Source organism: Ambystoma mexicanum, chromosome 1p (assembly GCF_040938575.1).
Source record: "Ambystoma mexicanum isolate Mex_15411 chromosome 1p, UKY_AmexF1_1, whole genome shotgun sequence".
Taxonomy (NCBI): Eukaryota; Metazoa; Chordata; class Amphibia; order Caudata; family Ambystomatidae; genus Ambystoma; species Ambystoma mexicanum.
This window is the reverse complement of record NC_090921.1, coordinates 430,120,394-430,141,106: the sequence shown is the minus strand read 5'-3', so window position 1 is coordinate 430,141,106 and position 20,713 is coordinate 430,120,394. Positions and strand designations below refer to the sequence as shown.

The window sequence follows — 20,713 nt, the reverse complement described above, 5'->3', positions numbered from 1 at the left end:
AAGGGAGGAGGGAACACTGGGACATTTTGGCAACTGGACCCAAAGCAAATGAAAAGAAATGTAAATTGCCATATTTCTTAAAGAAACAGAGCTGAGTAAACATAAGAAACTGTGGAGTTTTCAAGTGTGTGCAATACGCATATACAAAAGCCCTGGCAGGAGAGTATACCAGGCCTTTCAAGTGAAGTATTTTGTAAGAGAACAAGTGTTTGCATTTAAAAAAAGCCCTGGCAGGAGAGTATACCAGGCAGACCCAAGGTGCGGAAGTATACATATGAGAAAAACCCTAGCAGGAGAGTATATCAGGTATTGCAAGTCATAAGCGTTTGTGGATGATGAAAAGAAGTGTTTGCATATGGGAGATTCCCAGCAGGAGAGTATACCGGGTAAACATAAAATGGACAATTTATAAAATACACTTCAAGAGAAAATTCTGATAAGGATACATCAGAAAGTAACCAAAGAGTGTGAATGAAACATATCAAGAGTAAGAAGAAGCCTGGCAGGATAGTACACCAGATAGTCAATCAAGAATCAGACTGTCGGCCAAACATCTTTGTATATTCAATCTATTTGATTTAAAGGAACTTAAGGAATCAGCATAAAGCTGAGTGAAGAGAAATCCAGGGGAAGGGAACCACCCTCTGTAATTGGTGAACTTTATCCTCCTGGAACTTTAGTGTTGGAGTGTAAGTATTTTCCTGCTTTTGAACTTTGTACACCACCTTCCAAGGCCAAAGACATTTTCCTTTCCACCTATAGTTAATTTTTAGAATGTGAGCATCAGAATAGTACTTTGGACACAGGACAGATTTTCTTGGACTTCTCGACAAAGGATCGATCCATTTTTTTTTGTTTTAGGTAGGGAAAAGACCTATTAGAGCAGGCACAGAGAGGAATTTTCCACGCCCATTATTTGTTTAATAAAATTCAATGGCCAAAGTTATGAATCACCTGTGTCCGAGTTTCATTCCTGACCCTTCACAGATAGTTGGAGGTTGTGAGACACCGAGAGAGGGAGGAGAATAAGGATGGAGGGCACCAAGCCATACTGCCAAAGAGATCATGCACGCTCAATACTGCATTGAGAGAAAGATAGAGAGAGAGCAGAGTGTGAAAGACCTCACTAACAGAGGAAGAGGTAGCAATTGGGAGGACCACTGTCACAAAGAAATGTTGCGAAACAGACTCCACTGACAGAGACAGTGAGAGCATAACAGAATGAATGAACGGGTAGAGCACACCTGACTATGTGGCTCCAGCAAACAGAAACAGAGACACAATGAAATAAAGATAGACAGTGTGAGGTAGAGAGATAGCAAGGAAAAAGAAAGAGAACAGCGAGTTGTCTAATGTAATCCTTGCCATCCTCCTCCACATCATCAGTCCCCCTTTCTTCTTCAGTTTAGAATAGTCCCTTCCCATTCCTGTCTCTGCCATTAGACTAGAAGAGAGCTTGTGTATACCAACTCCTGTGCTTTTAGGGGAGAGAAAGCAGGTCATGCTTGGAGTGAGGTTTCTAAAAGCCCCAGACCGCAACAAGTAGAAATATCAAACAGGACAGCACACGCGCAGTACAGTATTTGACATTCAATACCAATAACTAATGCCACCCTGTTTGTCGAGGCCCAAATAATGCAAGATCTACTGGCAAACCAAATAAAATAACCTAAACGACTTCCATTAGAGTAAGCATGCAAACTGGGAGGATGTCCCCTTCTGTGGTCGCAATCCCGATCCTTCAGATACATTTCCTTAAAAATAAACGATGTATTACTTTGCTGTAGTACTTCTATTTCCAGGTTAATGGAGATGAATTGATCCTAATTCCCAGTAAAGAATGTTGTATCCTTTTGACTGGCAGCCCCCAACTAAACAAAGTCCCTGAGATGGACCTTACAGCTCGTGGTTCTTCGTGCATTACAGCAACCATCTCCCACTAACATCCAGTCACATAAAAGATTTCAGTTCAGACCTATGCACAGTTCAATGGCCTTTGGTGATGTCTACATAACCATCTGAATACCTGCAGGTCCTCGATGAACGCGAGACAGGAAGCTGCTACTCGACTGGGCTCAACTGCAGGCCATTATGGCAACATAACACATGTACAAATCTCGCTTCATTTGCTCGCAATTAGAGTAGATTGAGTCTTGCTTCATTTAGAAAATTGTTCACTTGAACTCGCCATGAAGCCTAGCAGGTGTCTCTCCTCCATTCCATAGCAACGAGCGGCTATGCATAGAAATCCAGAGTTTTAAAAATCAGACGATACTCAACCATTACTTTTTGGCAGTGCACTTACATTTTGGAGTACACTGCCGAAGGATCCCTGCTGGGCTCCTTTCTTCACCATCTTTCAGAAAGAGCTCAAACCCACCCCAATTTATACATTCTCTATAAGTACAGTAGCTTTCGACAACATCCCTACTCACTTCATTGTAAATGTTGATACTTTAGTTTCCCCGGTCTTTGCCCATCTTTGCTACCTTCTCATTTATTTGTGTTTATCTATTGGAAATGTAAAGTATTTCACCAAGGAATTCTGCACATAAACCATAATGATGGCAGGAAGTCATGGGCCCTCATTATAAGTATGGGGAGTCCAGAAATAAGTGTGCCAGTAACAACGTTACCGGCACCCTTTCCAGACCGCCATACTACAACAATGCCGGTATGGGCCATCCCGCAGCAAGCCTGACATACAAGGTTTTCAAGTCTCTACCGGCATGGTTGTCACTGAAGCACTGGCACCATTAGGAACAGCGCCAGTGCTTCAGTGACCCCATTACATACCCCGTAATGAGCCCCAATGATATTGATATGACTGAGCACATTAAACTGGTCTCTTTTTGGTGAGGGAACAACAACTGTAAATGGGACCAGCACAAGAAAAACTTTAGAAAAGCAATGCAGTGGTGACTGTGGTTGGGGGCCATTGGGGGGCATGGGACAAGGGTTATAGCTCTACAAGACTGAGAGGCTCCATCCTGGGGCAGAAGGTGCTTATAGAAGCTCATCTTGAAGCCACTCACTAATGGAAAGTTCTTAAATACATTCTGGGTACAGCATTTTAGTGATGGGGAGCCAGAAGGGTGGGCAAGCAAAAGCTGGAGGCAGCACAGGGTTGACACGGATGCTTAGGTTCAGTGCAGCTTGAGAGTGTACTGTGTGAAGTGGTAGATAGATGCTGGCAGATAGGGGGTGGGCATCCCACGGATGGATCTAAACACAAGACACATGCATTTGAATAGGTTGTGATTTTGCATGTGTTAGCCACCCCACATGAAAAAGGTGCTTGGGGTGAGTGAGGATCAAGGGAGGTTATATAAGTATCAAAGTTGAACACCTTGTTAAGAGGAGGAAATGACTAAAGAGGAATCCCAGTAGGTGGCCGGAGACATAATGCAGGTTACTGAGGACATCTGTGCCGATGAGCATTTTAGTAGGCTGACAAGTGAAATGGGGACAGATTTTAGTGATTTTCATGAGGTTAAATCTGTCACCTCTAGGGTGGAGCTGATGAAGTGCTGAAGTTCAAGGTTGCTCTAAAAAAAGAAAATCTTAACTGCAGGGCTTTGTCCATGTGAAAGACATACAGGAGGAAATGATATAGGGGGATAAGATAACAGGCAACAGCGTTGGGACCAGGATAATGGCCACTCCCTCTGTAGAGGTATTAAGCAACAGGTAGTGCAGCGCCATGAAGTGTGGGAACAGGATAGGCAGATAGTGATGTGAGAAGAAAGTTCAGGGCTGAATCAGAGGAAGAAGAAGATTTGGGTTCATCAGCAACAGATGATTTGAGAAGCCCAAGGAATGTGTGGATTTTCTGAGAGAGGAGTTGTCGAGTGAGAAGAGGAGAGGAACAAGGAGAGATCACTGCCTACGAGGGGCCGGCTGAGAATGTCTTTGTGCTCCTGGTAATGGAAAAGGAGAACTCAACCAAGATGGAGGCCATCCAAGTAAGGACGATGCCATCAAAGCCAGGATATGAGAGAGTCTGAAAGGCAGCAAACTATGTCAAAAGTGGCACAAAGATCAAGGAGAATGAGGATAAATGGCCAAAGGTGGTGTTGAGCCGATATTGGCTCTGCCATCCACAAGCAATCTTATCCAAGATGATTTAATAATGCAGGGCACTGGTTGAGGGTTTGCGGTGGGGGGGGAGAATATTATGCCTACAAGCATGTTCTTAATGCAGAATCATGATCATTACTTGACCATCACTAGGAAAACAATCGAAAACCCAACAACTCTCACTTGTAATCCTCATGCAAAGTTCATGGCTAATTGGATGATGCTCATGATGGGCTGAGACACAGAAATGTTCAAGTACCAGTCTCTTAATTGTACTCCACCCTCAATCCAGACACGCTGCTACCCCTTCTTAACTACATCTTGCAATACCCGTGTTATCTGTGGCCCATAATACTTTATTATTTGACCCTCCAGTAGAGGCAGATGGTAGTGAAACAACTGCTTCACTTTGTCTTCTGATATTCATTGCTTAAATCTATATTGCTTGCCTCTTTCCTGAGTATTCGTTGTTCACACAACAATGTACACCTGATTTCATGTAAAAATGAATCCCGAATTTGGTGGTCATCTACATTTCTCTGAATATCTGGTTAGAGCTATAGAAAGATTATATATATATATATATATATATATATATATATATATATATATATATATATATATATATATATATATAATGTTACTATTCTTTTATATTCTATAGATTCTATTATTTTATACAACAGCAAATAACTAGCATAATAGTTTCAGATCACTTATGATCCTCTATAGGGTGGCGTATTGTGCCACAAGGGGTATCCAGACCTTTGTCTGCAGATGGAAATATAAGTGGGGCAAGAGAGGGACGATAAGATTACAGAGAGAAGGAAATAGATGCAATAGAAATAGTTGCTATGAGAAGAAGGGAGGGTGTTGCAGTGGTGGGGTTTTTAATATCATGGGTACATGTCAAACATTATGGTGCACTATAGTTTTAAATTGCAAGAAGAAGGGGATTTCTTCATGATTTTGATAATTGAATTGGGATTCCAAGCAGAAGTGGAAAACATAAAATTAGTAGAGTTGGATGCTTGAGAGGCTTGAGAGTGTGCTTAAGGCGTCTTAGATGATTTGATGGCATAGTGCCCATAAGATCACACATTAAAATGTTAGAGCCGGCAAGCTCTAGAATATCAATTTTGGCACTGCTAACCCCGAGCGCTAAGATTGGTCCAGTCAAGACTAGACAGTGGAGAAATGCCAATGACATTTTGATAACAAAGGCTAGGGATACAAAAAGGCAAATATGAACAGTCTGGCACCTTGAGAATGAGGTGTAATTGTTAGATAACACTTCTGTGTTCCTAACATGAAACAATAAGTACTATTGTATTTATTTTATTTTGTTGTGCATTTGTAAGGCATTTATATATCAACTATATTGTGTTTCAAAGCTCCCACTAAGAAACAAGTAAACATAAGTGAAAACAACTCACTTCTCTTGCAGGAACCTCAAAGAGAAGAAAGCAATGTAATGTACACCATCTTGGCCCAAATGGTCCCCTGCCCCTGTAAGGAAGTCCCTCAGCAGATCAGAGGAACACGCCTGAGCATGAACATCTCAGAGGGAGACTACAACATATCCATATATGCTTCCAACGCGGCTGGCTCTGGTCCTGTTCAGTCCTACATCGTTGAACCCAACCATCAGATAGGTAGGCCTAGTCTTGCCAATGTCCAAGCCAGAGGTCTAAAGAAGTGACGAGTGTGGTTTCAAAAGTTATGCTTCACTATCAAATATTTGTACTCATTTTTTTCAATGTAGTCAAATATACTACTGCCCGCAACAGCCTTTCCATGCTATTTCCGAAACTGGGTACATGTAGAAGTACACTTCTGCACATTGTTAGGTCTGGTGGGAAAATGTCACTCATGCAAGTAAGTATTATTTCAATACATTTTTTACAGTATGGCAGTTTATGTCCCGGGACATATAGCATGCAAAATGGTAATGCACTGGTGCAAATTCCTATAACATGGGACATGGTTGTTTTATGTTTGGCGATCACGCACAGACTACAGCAGACATAGCATATTTCAGGCCAGTAGATTATCTGTGGTGAGAGCAGACACAGATATAGGCAAACTTCGTAAGCTTGGTGAATTACATTTACTGTCATAGTCAATTTTAATCACAGCATTTCCTGCAAACATCTTGATATTACCTGTGCATTCAGAACATGTAATTTGACTGAAAATAAGTCTTCAGGTCTATTTCCATCACTCTTTGCCCCTTTTCCTTCCACCGCCAGTAAGTATGCAGTTAAATCTTGTTTTTGTATTTTTATTGAGGGTCTTTATTTATTGTGTAACTTACCTCGAAGGGTAGCGGCACACTTTACATGCTGAATGACGATGGCTTGCAGACAGATATGTGCAGTTTACATGTGCATTTCAATTAGGGTGACCAGACGTCCTGGTTTTGCCGGGACTGCCCCAGCATTTGCCACTCTGTGCCGGTGTCCTGAGACGTTTTGAATTTTAAAAAGCTCGTCCTGGGATTTGAGGGACAGGTGGCTGCCATTCTGGTTTTTGTCTGGACCTGATTAATAAATCCTGACATCGGGCCGGCCATTGCTCTCTCTCCTCGCTTTTCACCTGCCACACCATCCCTTTTCCTCCATGGCCTCTCTCCTCCAGTCAGAGTTCTGTGTCTCCAATACACATTCCTACTTTGTGCGGGCGCTAGCGATAGACATAGAAGTAGGACTGCAATTTCATTAACGTTTGGTGTGTGTGTTTAGTCCTTCTTTTGTGTTTATGGCCGTTGAAACTTTAGTTCTACTTTTATGTTGATGGACTGTCCCTTTTTTTTGTTGAAGAGCTGGTCGCCCTATTTTTAACACACTATACTGAACGAGGAGAGAATACACACATTGGATGCAGAGGATATAAACTTCATGTAAGCTGAATCAGTAGTCCTATGAGAGACGTCCAGAATGTGGACGTGTATGTTGAGAAAATGTCGCTTGATTTCTTATTTGCATGTGTTGTTATATTCACGTTTCCAGTGCCCACCTAAACTACCACATTGCTAGAAAATAACCTGCTTGGCTTCCTTGATGGTATTTAAACCCTTCAATACCATTTGTACATTACATTGTTTGCTCAGTTTTGAATTTAGTTTGCCGACATGCACTGGCAGTTATAGCAGTGGCAGCTGTCATTGCTAAAATGGTGATTCCCATTGCTTATCTCCGCTATGCGACTCTGCAAAAGGTAGAGAAGCAGGCATACATGGATAAGGAAAAGTCGTGAGACCAAGAATAGAGAGGGAGGGTGAGAAAGAGAATGTAAAAAGAGAGAACATCGTTACCAAACCTTGGCATTAAGTAGGTGTTTGGCCTATTTATGGTGGAAAAGCCTATTTTGTTTTGGCCAAAATGCAATTCAGTTCTAGCCAAAGACTTTGCGCCTCATTACGAGCGTGCCGGTCTAGTAACAACGGTGCCGGTAAGGGTACCGGCACCATTGTTACCAGACTGGCACACTCCGAGTCTGCGGGCGGGTGCCGTCCCATGCGCCAGGCCTGACCTGGTGGGTGGGACAGCATCTGCCCGCAGACATTCCGGGATGCACCGTTATTAACGGTGCCGGTGCTTCCCTCATCCCCATTGAGTCCTACGGGACTCAAATGGGAATGGGGAGTTACATTTTTGCGGCGCCTGGAACACTGGGGTCATAATACCCTGGTGTTTCCGTGGAGCCAGGCACCGGAAAAATGCACAAGTCCTGCAGCTGCCTGCCAGTTTTACCAGCACGGCTACCGCCAGACTCGTAATGAGGCCCTTTGTATTTCAAGGCAAAAAAGAATTCAGAGAGGCAGAGATAGAGTGCATATTTAAAAAATGAAGGGAATGATTGATTTGGCTGACAGAACTCTTTATTAACTATCAGACGTAAGTGCATGTGTTTGTGTGTTGGAGAAAAGGAGTAGTGAGGATTAGTGTTGGGGGAGAAGGGTTTGTGGCTACAAAATATGGGAAACCTTGAAGAATTCACAATAGGTAGTGGAGCCACATAGGGCTGGGGTGAAGTCCATTACATGCGAGACAAAATTGCATGCACTGCTTAAGAGACACCTTAGGGGAACTTCTTAATGGGAAAACTCGCCCGTTCTCATGTTGATAGTCTGCCTAAGCAGGGCATGGGGTGATAGGTGTGATGACTCTGTTTGTATGGCACATGCTCATACAGCTATAGTTTATTGGTCAAGCTATTAGGAGAAGAGGAGAGCAGAACATTTGGATGTTTGAAAAATGGAAGGCTTCCCAACGTGTAGGTGCCTTTTCTAGGTTTAAAGGCCCTGGGATAGTCAGTTACATGTCTGGCGGTGCACGATGTGGCCAATAATTTTCCATTTATGATGACTTCTTAGGAGAGCTTGCCTATTGGGAAATCTCACTACAATACATGTCACTCTCCCTCGATTGGAGCGGCATGAGAGGGCAGGACACTCTTGTGATGACGCAGAGGAATACATCATTAATACCTTCTGCCCGACCCAATCTCAGTACTGCGAAGGCGAGAAAAGTTACAAACTGAGACAGCTATATCCCTCTATCAGTCTAAGCATGGTTGACAAAATGAGTTAAACTAAGTTCCATGAAATGGTACACTTAACCAAAGTGAACATAGATAGATTGAACTGTCGGGAGGATAGCTCAAGGGCAACAAACTCGCCTTGGAAGCAAGACGACAAAGAGTAACACAGGTTCGATCGCCGGGATCGCGCTTAGAAACCTCTGGGTATTAAGCGCGTTATGAATAACCTATCATATCACATCATAACAACACAAGTAATGACTAAGAGTAGTTTGTAGAGTACACAAATAGTGTGCGGTATGAATAGTGCAACATAAGTAGAAAGGGGCAGATGACTCCTATGTACCAAGAAAGGGATTCACTACACCGAAAGGGCAGTTGGATTATAGGTAGATATGACGCTGAATACACGGGCAGGAACATTTTATGCCAGACATACTAGATGAATGGATGCAGCTATAGGTCACCAACATGGAAACAGGACGACAGGAGTGCAGCCATTTTCCTAACGGAGAGCCTTCAGCAGGTATCAGAATTAGCAAGGCCTCTGAACTCCAGATGCTGAATTTACAAAATTACATGCATTCTAGAAACTTAATAAAAGCACAAACCAAAATTCATGTCCATGTGCATGTAATCATAAGCCAAAAGACTTTATAGAAAGTAACACAATAGTACCCCAAGTGGCCGCAAAGAAAAACAACATGCATGTTAGAATTAGCTAAACCCCAATAAATAGAGTGAAATCCACTTTCAAACACGGTACCCTAAGACGTGATCCAGATGTGGAAAACACTAGCTATTTCTTATGAGCCAACTATAGATAACACACTTGCAGAACTCCCTCAGCAGGCACGCAGACACCAGATGGCACATAGGGAAGGCCTCGTCGCCTCAGGATGATTAGGAATATTCTTTAATTGGAGGTATGGTAGACCCCTAGTGGTGGCACTTATTTGGCTCTGTGGTAAAGATCATCATCCCCAAAACAAGGAAAAGGTTGCTTTTTTGAAGTCTAAACATGGAGGTATGCCTCCTTGAAAACCTAACAAAAGAGATGTTTTTTTGGCGTACTGCAGGTTTGCACTAACCAAGGAATTTGAAGTACTGTGATGGTAAAAGCCATAGCGGGCTTCACAGGCCCCAGGTTATTCCCCAAGTATGTTTTTTGTTGTCTTATCTTTTTTTAATGGCTGGGGCAGACACAAGTGTGAAATGGAGAGTGCTAATGGCCGCTTTACCTGACAAGTCACAGCTCACTGGGATAGGGCCCTTAGAATTCCAAAGCCCCTCATTCTGTGTCTTCTCCACAATAAATCTGTGTATCACATAAGCCTGAAACAGTGTAATGCATGCACACTTGCACAGAAGATGCTTGTGTAAAACCATTCTGTGATATGAAGACAAGTAGGACAATACAGCAGGATGTCTGGTTGTCTTCTGCCGGTAAGACATTTTCAAGCATCAGGATGTTGTAATTGTTTATGGACTCCTTCAATTTGGGAATAAGGGGTGTTTCAAATGAATGTTGAAAACAAGGAAAAATAGAGACGAGCATGGGTACACCTTTAAACAGAGAGTGCTACCACTCTCGGTATACCACAGAATTCTCTTCCCCCACTAATGTCTCGCTCATGTCTTGACACTTTGTCAAGGTGTCAAGCTAGATGACAACCAATGAGAATTCCCCTTGCCACACCGCCTACGATAGATAAGGTTGGCGAATTAGCTGTCCCTATAATGATGTATTGGAAATAGTATCAGTAGTGGAAGGGGTCCAGGCGGAGCCATCAGGTATCAACCAAAAACTAACTAACCCCTATACACCAAATATGTAGTTGGAGTCACTTACCAATCCAACCTCCCTGTAGGTTTTGTAAATTGATAGTGTAATGCAACGTAATTGCTGACATTGTTTTCTTACAAAGCTTGCTTGCAATCATTGAAAATGTTGAGAGCTATGAGAATTGAATGCTTGTATGCTGTTCCGGCTATGATTCATTGTTTGAATAAAGCTGGGTTTTGATGTGCACCTGATGTCCCCATCATTGAGTATTTTTCTGGCGAATTGTGTGATCCTGGGTGCACCATTACCCTCTTCTGCGTGGTCATAGAGAGATAACCCTGTCTCGCATGGTGCTGTCTGTTAAAGGATAAAAAAATCAGATGCAAAGAGAAACCAATCGGGCCTTGAACCCTTTAGTATGGTGGGAAGGAGGAGGTGTAAGGGAATGTGGCTACAAGGTCTAATTTTGAGCATTCCTCACAGGCACATGACTTCTTTCAGGGTTTGGCAGATTCAGTCGGAGGCCAGGCTTTGCAGCATATGATTAATTATACTCCAAACCTAACAGTCTTTTCAAAGAACCTTCCTGTTCAGAAGTATATTTCTCCTTCTAGGGCAGTGTGTCCAGGGTATAGTGATGGAGAGTTTAGACTGCCCTGTTTGTGCTTTTATATTCTCCAACATCTGGGGCCAGGTGCACAGAGTAGCGTTATAGCACTGCTGCAATTGGGTAAATCCTTTACCTTTTTCAGGATGTTTTAACCTTGTGCCTGGCAAATGGGTATTGTGCACTGAAGAGCGCCAAAGCAATATTGATGACTGCGCACAAGAGTGAACATAGGTGCGAAACAAGCAGCGCATAGCAGGCTTCCAACCCTGCATTTGCTTTCCCAATACCACTTGTATGTCCACCCCCTCCTTTAGAAGGACATGGGTCACAATGCATGAAAAGTGCAACATTGTGAAGACGACTTCAGTTGAGGACAGCAGCATTGGGGGATCATTGAGTACACATTTGAGGGCCTATGCTGCTCAATTCACATGAGAATCAGGGCTATATGGACCATTGCTATGTTGCCGTTGGTTACCTTTTCTCTGAGCACACAGTTCCCATTCATTTATGTGAGACAGCATGAGTTGCCTGAAGCCACTGATAGAGTTCCATGTGAGCTGCAACGAAGGAGGGAAACTCGCTAACCTACTAATCTACTTGCAACTCACGAGACGTTGCAATCTGTGCGATTTGCAAATGCAACAGCAAATCGCAGTGTCTGTTTTGTTCTTTGCAATCTGGTTCTTTGCAGTGGCGAATCCTGCCAGTGAAGAGTAGCACTGGCTTTGCATTCCAAGCATCCTCTTGGACATATGGTCTCTTTGACTTATGTTAACCTATTCTTGTCTGGATTGTTTCTTTTATAAAGGATAATATGTTAATGAAAATGAAGAGAAATAAAAGAACCCTGAGGACATATATTTGGAAGTGTTTTTATTCATTTTTAAAAACTTTTTGTTCAAGGCCGAAACATCATTTATTCAATAAACCAACTTTTCTGATTTGGCCTTAAACTTGAGAAGCTATTCGGTATTCTGCTGTGTACTGAATATGCTGTTCGGTACTTCCGTATAGGGAATACACCACACTGAGTGCTCAGGAATAGCGAGGAAGGACACCAAGGAGGGAGGACTTTAATGGAGGCAAAGGCAGTGATTACACCCAAATACTTTCAGAAATACTTTCGATCTGCAAAATTGTGTTTAAGTTTTTTTTCGCATTATATATGAATTGCACTGCACATATGGAAAGGAGCACCGTTTTTACTGTAGAGCACTTGCATTACCTTCAGTGCCCTTACAAAATCAGTATTCAAAGTGAGTTGCACTAGAAGTAATACCTTTCTTTGTTCCGCTAAGGATGTTCATCTAAGTGGACTGAGAGCTGCTAAGGGACCTCGGAATATGGAGGTAAGGGGTTACCGGCACCGGAATCCTTACCGTTGCCGGTAACCTCTTACCTCCAACCTCGTAATGAGGATCTTAGACTATGTAGCTAATAAATATTAAGTTGATGTGGTATTACATCATGGACCATTGACAACAGACTCTCAGTCCACTATGAGCCTGACACATGAAACTAATTTCATTCGGTAATTCTACACGTTTTCACAATATTCCACTTCAACAGATTCTATATGCTATATGCTATATGATGCATATTAGGAGCAGCATATAAAATCTGTTGAAGTGGAATATTGTGAAAACAAATAGAATAGCATTGTACTATTAGGAGCAGCATATAGAATCTTATGGTGTGAAATAATGCAAACACGATTAGACCTACCGCGTGTTTGCTTTAAATGAACAATTGCTAAAGAGCTATTTAGGTATTAGATGCCAGTTGAAAGGAGAATCGAGTACAGTGAATGATGTGAATACTTTTGAGCCTAGCCCTGAGCAGAGAAAATGATGGGTGGGTATTTAAAGGCAAATTATACATAATATTTAACAGAGTCACCATATCTCCAAAACAAGCAAAGGAAGACTTCTGTATTTTCTTTGACACTTACATTACTGTTGGTTCTGGTTTCCTGAGAGCCTGGACATTGAAGAAAACAAGTGAACAGGCTTGCAAGAGGAGGTGGAAGAGGAGGAGGAGGGATTTAACTCCCAAATGACTGCAATTTATTTTAAAGAAACCACGTGGTCCTCGGGTTGTGCAGTACAACATGTAAAATGCTACATTTTCCCATGATGCCACCACAAACAACACTCCGTTTTCTATGCAACTCTGAATCCTTTTAGTTGGTGTTGCATCCCTCAATTCATACATTTGGGTCAATACAATTTGGTCAAATGGGTGTAAAGCAGATATTTGTATTGAGTGGCTGGGTTTCCCCTCGCCAGTGTGGAATATGGGTACTGGTATTTTTATTAATTGGTGTCTCTGTTAGTGTTAACAAAGGGATGGTGATTGGCTTTCTGGAATGTATGAGCAAGGTATGCATGCATCATGGGATTTCTGGATCAGCTTATCAATGTGTTACAGGATTGCATTATTAGGGAAGTGCATGCATGAGGGGTTTGGCATGTACTTAGGGGCACTGTGTGGAGGGTTTCTGTGATGCCTGCTTGTAGGGGTGCTTACGGTGGTGCCTCTATTGGCCAGTGTGAACATGTGTTATGCTGTCACTGTGAGGGTGGGATCTAGGGTTCCTTGCTATGATACCACTTTGTGGGACGGCCGACCCTACTCACAAGGGGCGTATCAGCCACTTTTCCTCCATAAAAAGTGGACAATACGCCATAAATATAGAGAGTAAAAATACTCCCAAAAGAAAATGAAATATATACACAGGAGCCTCCCCATGGTTTCACCACATAGCTCCATGAGTAAGTTTGGACCATACCTGCAAGAAGAGCTAGCTCCCTGATATGACTCTCCTGAGCCGCAAGAGGTTTGAGATAACTAGAAACAATTACCAAGAACAAAAGCCATTTCAGAGGCTGGAGCTACCTGCAATCACTCCCCTTAGGTGCAAGAGGCTTGGGGTACCAAGAAACACTGACCAGGAGCTACAGCCACATCAGTGGCTGGAGCTACTTGCAATCCCTCCCCTCACGGGCAAGACGCTTGGTATACCGAGTAACACTTACTAGGAACTACAGCCACCTCAGAAGATGGTGCTACATGCAATCAATCCCCTCAGGAGCAAGAGGCTTGGGGCACCGAGAAACATGGATCATAAATTACAGCCATTTCAGAGGCTGGCACTACCTGCAATCACTCCGCCCAGGCACAAGAGGTTTGGGATACCTAGAAACACAGCAGGTAGCTCCAGCCTCTGAAGTGGCTGTAGTTACTGTTCAATAACTCTACTCAGGTGCGAGAGGCTAACGATACCGAGAAACAATGACCAGGAACTACAGCCACTTCAGAGACTGCAGCAACCTGAAATCACTCCTCTCAGGCGTGTAAGAGGATTCAATTCAACACTACAGCTAAGTCAACGCCTAGTCTATAATACTGAATGAAAACCCTTATTGATATATCTTTATGTCCAGTTCATGCGTTCTGGATGACTACCCCTATATAACACCCCTCTCTTGGAATCCTCCTGACCCCACTGAGCCAAGAAGTAGTTCTGTTTTGCAAGTTAAAAGGTTTAATTGATAGTTTAAACAATAGGTATATATATCACACTTTAGAATAAATTAATAATTGAATAGCACACTTAATCTGATATGATAAAGATTAACAATGGAGAATCTGGCACTAGCACACTTCTTGATAATCACTAAGGAGTTGACATGAAATGGATAAGATAGCAACAATACTTTTATGGTTTCAAATGGATGCAATGTGGAATGAAATGCAGTAAAGAAAATAACTTGATAGGATTTCAACAAAAGACAATGTAATCACTTTCTTGTACAATTCACCCCCCCTTTTATGCAATGCAAGGAAATGGAAGGAAGGCACACAATTCTCAGAAATGCAATTCAAATGTAATTCAGTTCACCCAGCAACTTAGACTACAGAAGTTGAAAACAGGCAAAATGCTTTGATATGTGCTGGCAATGGAGTGAAAATATGTTAAAATGCTTTTAATTCCCTCTAGAGGTTCAGGGTGAGTGGTATCTAGTTAATATTAGTCCAGGCTCACTCTTGCAATGATTCAGGGATAGTTTTTATGAGGCAAACGATTTTTTTCAGAGGAAAGCAAAAGCAGCTATCTTTTTGCAAGTGGAGAAATTTTCAAATCGAGGCAAAATTCGCGAATGCGTCTGGCGCGATTACAGAGGAACTACAAGGAATATCACTATCATTTTGGGGTCCTAGGAAAGCCTGGGATCTCAGCTTCCAGATGAAAGTTACTGCAAGTCTCTAGCACAAACGGTCGCGGAGATATGAGCGATTAAATAAAGGTCGTTTTTCAGATTTGAAATTTTAAAGTTAAAAAAAACAAGTGCAGCTTGCAACTAGAAAATGACAAGTGACAGCTTTACAAATGACAGTTGACAGTTAGGAGACAGTTCTACTTAGATTAAAATAGAATTGAATTATATTATTTTAACTAAGAGATTGGTTCTGCACAGTTTTCTAGGTACTCACACTATATTCTTGAGTGAAATGGGCCACGCCACGGATCTGGTCAGGTTTTAGACTGCACTCTGGTCTCTGCACTTCACAGTGATCTGGGTCAGCTCTCTCTGGTTCTGCTAACAGGTCAGCTCTACTCTGCTGGTCTGGTCTGGGTCTGCTCTCTCTCTGGATTCTGGAGATTGAGGGATTTAAAGTCTGGATCTTTCTGCACAGCTTTCTCTGGAGATTGATGGAGGTAAAGTATGGATTTTCCCGGCAGAGCTTCCAGCTGCAAATGGATTTGAAGGTCCCTATCTGTCCTGTCTCTCTGCTTTTATGTGTTTTTAAAATGGGTGTGTGTGAGCAGCATCACTAGCCAGCCCCTCTCCACTTATCATTGGCCAAGCTTTCATTTCTCCCCTGATTGGGGGAGCTAGGCTGTGTCAGAGTGATGTCATTTTACAGCCTGCAGAAAGTCCACTCCTCCTGTCAACTTGCACACAAATCTAGATTTGAACCAAATACATATTTCATAGCTACACAGTGGTTTGAAATTACATGCACCCATCACATATCACAGGAGGTATACCCTGTTCAAACTCTGCTCTTCCTGGGGGCTTGCATTCAGAAATGGCAATATTTTGCACTTTTTAACTGGTTTGCAATACCGGACATTACCCCAATTTTACACACATGTGCGCAAGGAGTATGGACATTAGTTGATGAAGTGTCAGATTTTTCACATGCACACATTTTGAGTAATATCCTCTTTTCCGCTAAAACCCCCCTGAACATGCCACCGGTTCTAAAAACCTCTTAAAATGTGGGCAGAAAAATCACAAGAATTATGGTGTCATTTAAATAATTTTCACAAGTCCGCTCTATGAGTTATTCATCTTTTTCTAAAACCATATTCTGGCTATAGAGGTGTGTCTTTTCATGTCACATGGTACAGAAACCAGTCTTTCCAGTTTCTGCCAAGCTCAGAGACCCTGCCCCTCCCAGCTTCTGCCAAGAGGAAGCTACATTTACGACGTCTACAATAAACCATCTGCCTGGGTCAGGACAGGGCTTTGTTCAGAGCTCCTGTATTCTGTGGGGCTCCCCTTAATTCAATTATCAGAGAGATGGCATATCCTTAGTGTGGCCAGCAAAAGGCAGATCGGCCTGGGAACACAGCTGTGACTCAAGTTTCACTCCTGATGGGGGTAGTTGCCAGGCAGAATTCAGTTCCTTAAGCCAGGGTTCAGATAAAATGTCACTTCTGTTCCCCAGTTTTCTGCATTCAAATAAAACTAAACATTTTTACATATGCAGCTAGAATGCTGATTCTAAGTTTAAAACTATGACATTTAAACAATTGCAACCTATGTGACACTCAAAGTAGGTCACTCATTTCTTTTAAACATTTAGATTTTTTAGTGTCTTTCAGTCCAAATTTACTTAAACTGCTGAAATCCACAGCTCAGCCAGTCTTGTTATAAACCTTCAAGTCACTTCAGAATATAACTTTACATTGGATCCACCTCTCAGTAAGTCTTTCTTTGGCTTGCTTTGGGTTCATTTATTCAGTTTTCTACAAAATCTGGTGGTTTTAAAACGCCGGCTTTTGGATAGTGGTGAGTACTGGTACTGCACCCCTTTTTGGGATTTAAGAAAATGAATTCCCAACAGTTATGGGTTTGCTTTTGGCAATCAGCATTGCCATTCCCAATGGTTTCAGACTACTGTGTGAGTAGTCCACTGGTGGTTTTAGGCAGTGTCCTTCTGTGCCCATAACATCGGCAAAAATGAGTGGCAGCCTATTCTTCATGCATTTCCCTGTGCATTTTCTGGGAAGCTCTGGCCATCATGATGTTTTCCATGTCAGTACTGCACAGTTTTGAGGTAGGGCTTGGATGCGTGGATAAATACATCCCACAAGCCCCCTTCTTGCGATGGCCATTCTGTTTCACGAATGGGACTCGCAAGACCTGGGATGTTTCCTCATCTTCTTCCAATAGATGGCACAGTTCAGCATCTTTTTCTCCATCCGGTCGGATCGATCGGTTCTCCTCGCCGGTCCTGATGGGAAAATTGGGCGGTACCCCGGGCCCGTTGCGTCTCTGCTCCCGGTCTCCGGATCGTCCTCCTTGTCCCGTCTCCAGGTTTTCTTTCTCCTAGGACGACAAAGGAAGAGCGGCAATACCTACTCATAGACGTCTTTCCACCACTGTTGAGATAGTGGGGCAGCATATGCATTTCATCATAACGAAACATTACATTCTTTTTTGAAAAAAAAAAAAACAGTATAACTAAGAGACAGTTTCATGCAAATCACAATATTTTAGAGACTAGATGTGGTATGTTTTATGGTTGGAACTGAATTAGTCTGAGACAGTACCCGCTAGGATTACAGAGGATTCCTCCAGTTGTTGCAGAGCGTGCCTGGGATGGCAACATTTCAACTGGTTTATGTGGACCCACTTGTCTTCCCCCGCTGCCAAAGGACCTTTGGGGATGTGGATTTTGTAGGCCACTGGGGAGATCTTGTCGATGATCTCAAAGGGTCCCTTCCACGTAGGCAAAAATTTCCGCTGTTTGGCCTGGTTCCTTTGGAAGTTGTATAGATAGACCCGGTCTCCCACCTGATATTCCTTCCTGGAAGTTTTCAGGTCATAATGGGTCTTCATGCTATCAGCTGATCTTTCTAGATTCCGCTGAGCATAAGCAAAAGCATGTTGAAGGTGTTTCCTTAAATTCTCCACATACTCATGAGTTGTGGAGGCATTTATCAGTGTCTGCTCTTGGGTCCTATAGAGCAAATGCTGCGGAAGCACCATCTTGCGTCCAGTCATCAACTCAAATGGTGACATTTTGGTTGCAGATGAAGGGGTAGATCTGATAGCCATTAGGACCAGAGGTAATCGGATATCCCAACTTGGCCCAGAATCTGCCACAAACTTCTTTAATATGCTCACAATTGTCCGGTTATATCTCTCTACTGCCCCAGAAGAAGCTGGTCTATAAGCAATATGCAGCTTTCTCTTGACCCCCAGTATCTCCCACATCTTTGTCATTACTTGCACTGGTGAAGTGGCTACCTCTGTCTGACTCAATCCTTTGAGGTAGACCAAAACGGGAAAAGATATGGTTAATCATCAGGGCAGCTGCGGTTTCTGCCTTGCAATTTGGGGCTGGGAGACATTCCACCCACTTGGTAAACAAGCACGTCACAGTCAACATGTACTTATTCCCCCTAGCCGAGCGAATCACGGGGCCTACGAAGTCGATTTGTAAATCTGACCATGGCAGGGTCATCCCCCTCTTTTGGAGAGGCGCACGGTGCGTGAGGGATGATGGCTGAAATTGTGCACACACAAGACACCCCTTCAAGTATTGGTCAAGGTCCTGCCCCATGTGTGGCCAGTATGCAACCTCTCTTATGATTTCCAGTGTTGTGTGAAACCCCCTATGACCGGCGGTGGCCGCATCATGGGCGTGACTTAACATCAGGCTTCGGAATGAGGTAGGAACCACCCACTGATCGTGGCCAGCTTTGGATTTCCTTACCAGCAAACCGTCTTGGATTTGGAACATTTTTGGACATTTCATCAACACTCTTAGGTCCTCTTTCCCAATGTAATCGGTATCCGTCAGGGGAAAGTTCTCAGGGTCCTCAATGTGCTGGTAAAATTTACCAATTATTGGATCCCCCTTCTGAGCGGTAATCAAATCAGCATCAGGGGTCTCCTTGCTCCATTGGGCAATTGAAAGGTCGTTGTGAGCATTTGTCTGGGACCTAGTGATAGCAGTGACCTGGATTTCCCCCAACAGGGACTCAATCTCAATTAGATCCCCTTGGATGGCCCCGGTTTTGGCCAGCTGATCAGCTAAGTCATTTCCAGTTTTGTCTGGTCCCTCTACTTTGGAATGACCCTTGATCTTCTTCCAATAGATGGTCATCTCATTCGAGGTGACCAGGTCATCAATGTTTTGAATCAACTTCCCATGTTTCAAGGGTTTGTTGTTAGCACATAACATGCCTCTGGTTTTCCAATTAACCAGATGCTCCACGAACCCGTTCCGTACATAATCCGAATCTGTGATTATGACCAGTTCGTGGAGTTGATGCTGGACAGCAGTGAGGATGGCCTGATGCACAGCCATCAATTCTGCCACCTGACTACTTCGGGGACCAATTTTGTATCCAGCGGAGGGTTCTGGGGACTCATTCACCCATGCATTCCCTACGCCAGCCACTAGTTCTTTTTCCCCGTTGTTGTCAACATGGTAAGAGCATCCATCCACATAGACAGTGGGCATTCCCTCACACTTGTCCTCTTCAAAGACTTTGTGTGGGGAATTAAGGTATGCCTCCATTTTGTCCTTTATTTTTAGACTTTCGTCCTCGAGACAGTTTTCTCTGGCACAATCATGCAAGTCAGCCAGACCTTGCGCGAGGGGACTCTTCTTGTTTTGGCCATATCTGACCTCCACAGGAAAGCCTTGCATTGATAGAATCCAGGAATTAATTCGGGAATTACTCACATTTCCGGCCCGGATTCTGTCACTTTGGAGATATTGCAGAGGCTGGTGTGGAGTCTCCACTATGATGTGTTCCCCCTGGATAAATGGGCGGTAATTCTTCAATGCCCACACCGTTGCCAGGAGTGCCTTCTCACAATCGTTGAATTTTTCCTCCACAGAGGATAAAGTTTTGCTCGCATAGGAGATTACTTTATTGACCTTGTCATGCTTTTGGTATAATACTGCCGTCAAGCACGTATTAGAGAACCCAGTCTCCAGGAAGAACTCCTTGTTTCTGAAAGGGGAAGCTAGGCAAGGCGCTTGTGAGAGGCTTCTTTTGAGTTGTTTTACTGCCTAGGATTGTTCTGGACCCCATTCCCACTTGACCCCCCCCTTCAAGAGATGAATCAGGGGTCTGGTGATCTCTGCGTAGCCCTCAATGAACTTTCTGCTGTAATTAGTCAGTCCAAGGAGGCTCCTTAGTTCCCGCAGAGTTGTGGGGTCTTTCAGTTTCTGAAGTGCTTCCACTTTCTTTTCCTGGGGACAGAGACCCTGAGGAGTAATCTCATGCCCCAAGAAATTAACACGGGTTCTACACCACTGTGCTTTCTGAAAGGAAAGTTTTGCTCCGGCGGCCCTCAACTGCGTCAGAACATAACGGATCTCCGCTATGTGTTCCTCCACAGATGAACTTTTGATGAGGACATCATCTA

The 20,713-nt window shown here is 43.2% G+C and overlaps 1 protein-coding gene across 1 annotated transcript in view; it reads left to right on the top strand.

The window, feature by feature from the left end:
• Positions 1-20,713, top strand: part of IL12RB1 (interleukin 12 receptor subunit beta 1) — a 448,922-nt gene that overhangs the window by 278,400 nt on the left and 149,809 nt on the right. Inside the window, exon 10 of the mRNA XM_069649246.1 lies at positions 5,528-5,735. Within this exon, the coding sequence (XP_069505347.1) occupies positions 5,528-5,735 (208 nt within the window). The remainder of the gene's footprint in view (positions 1-5,527; positions 5,736-20,713) is intronic.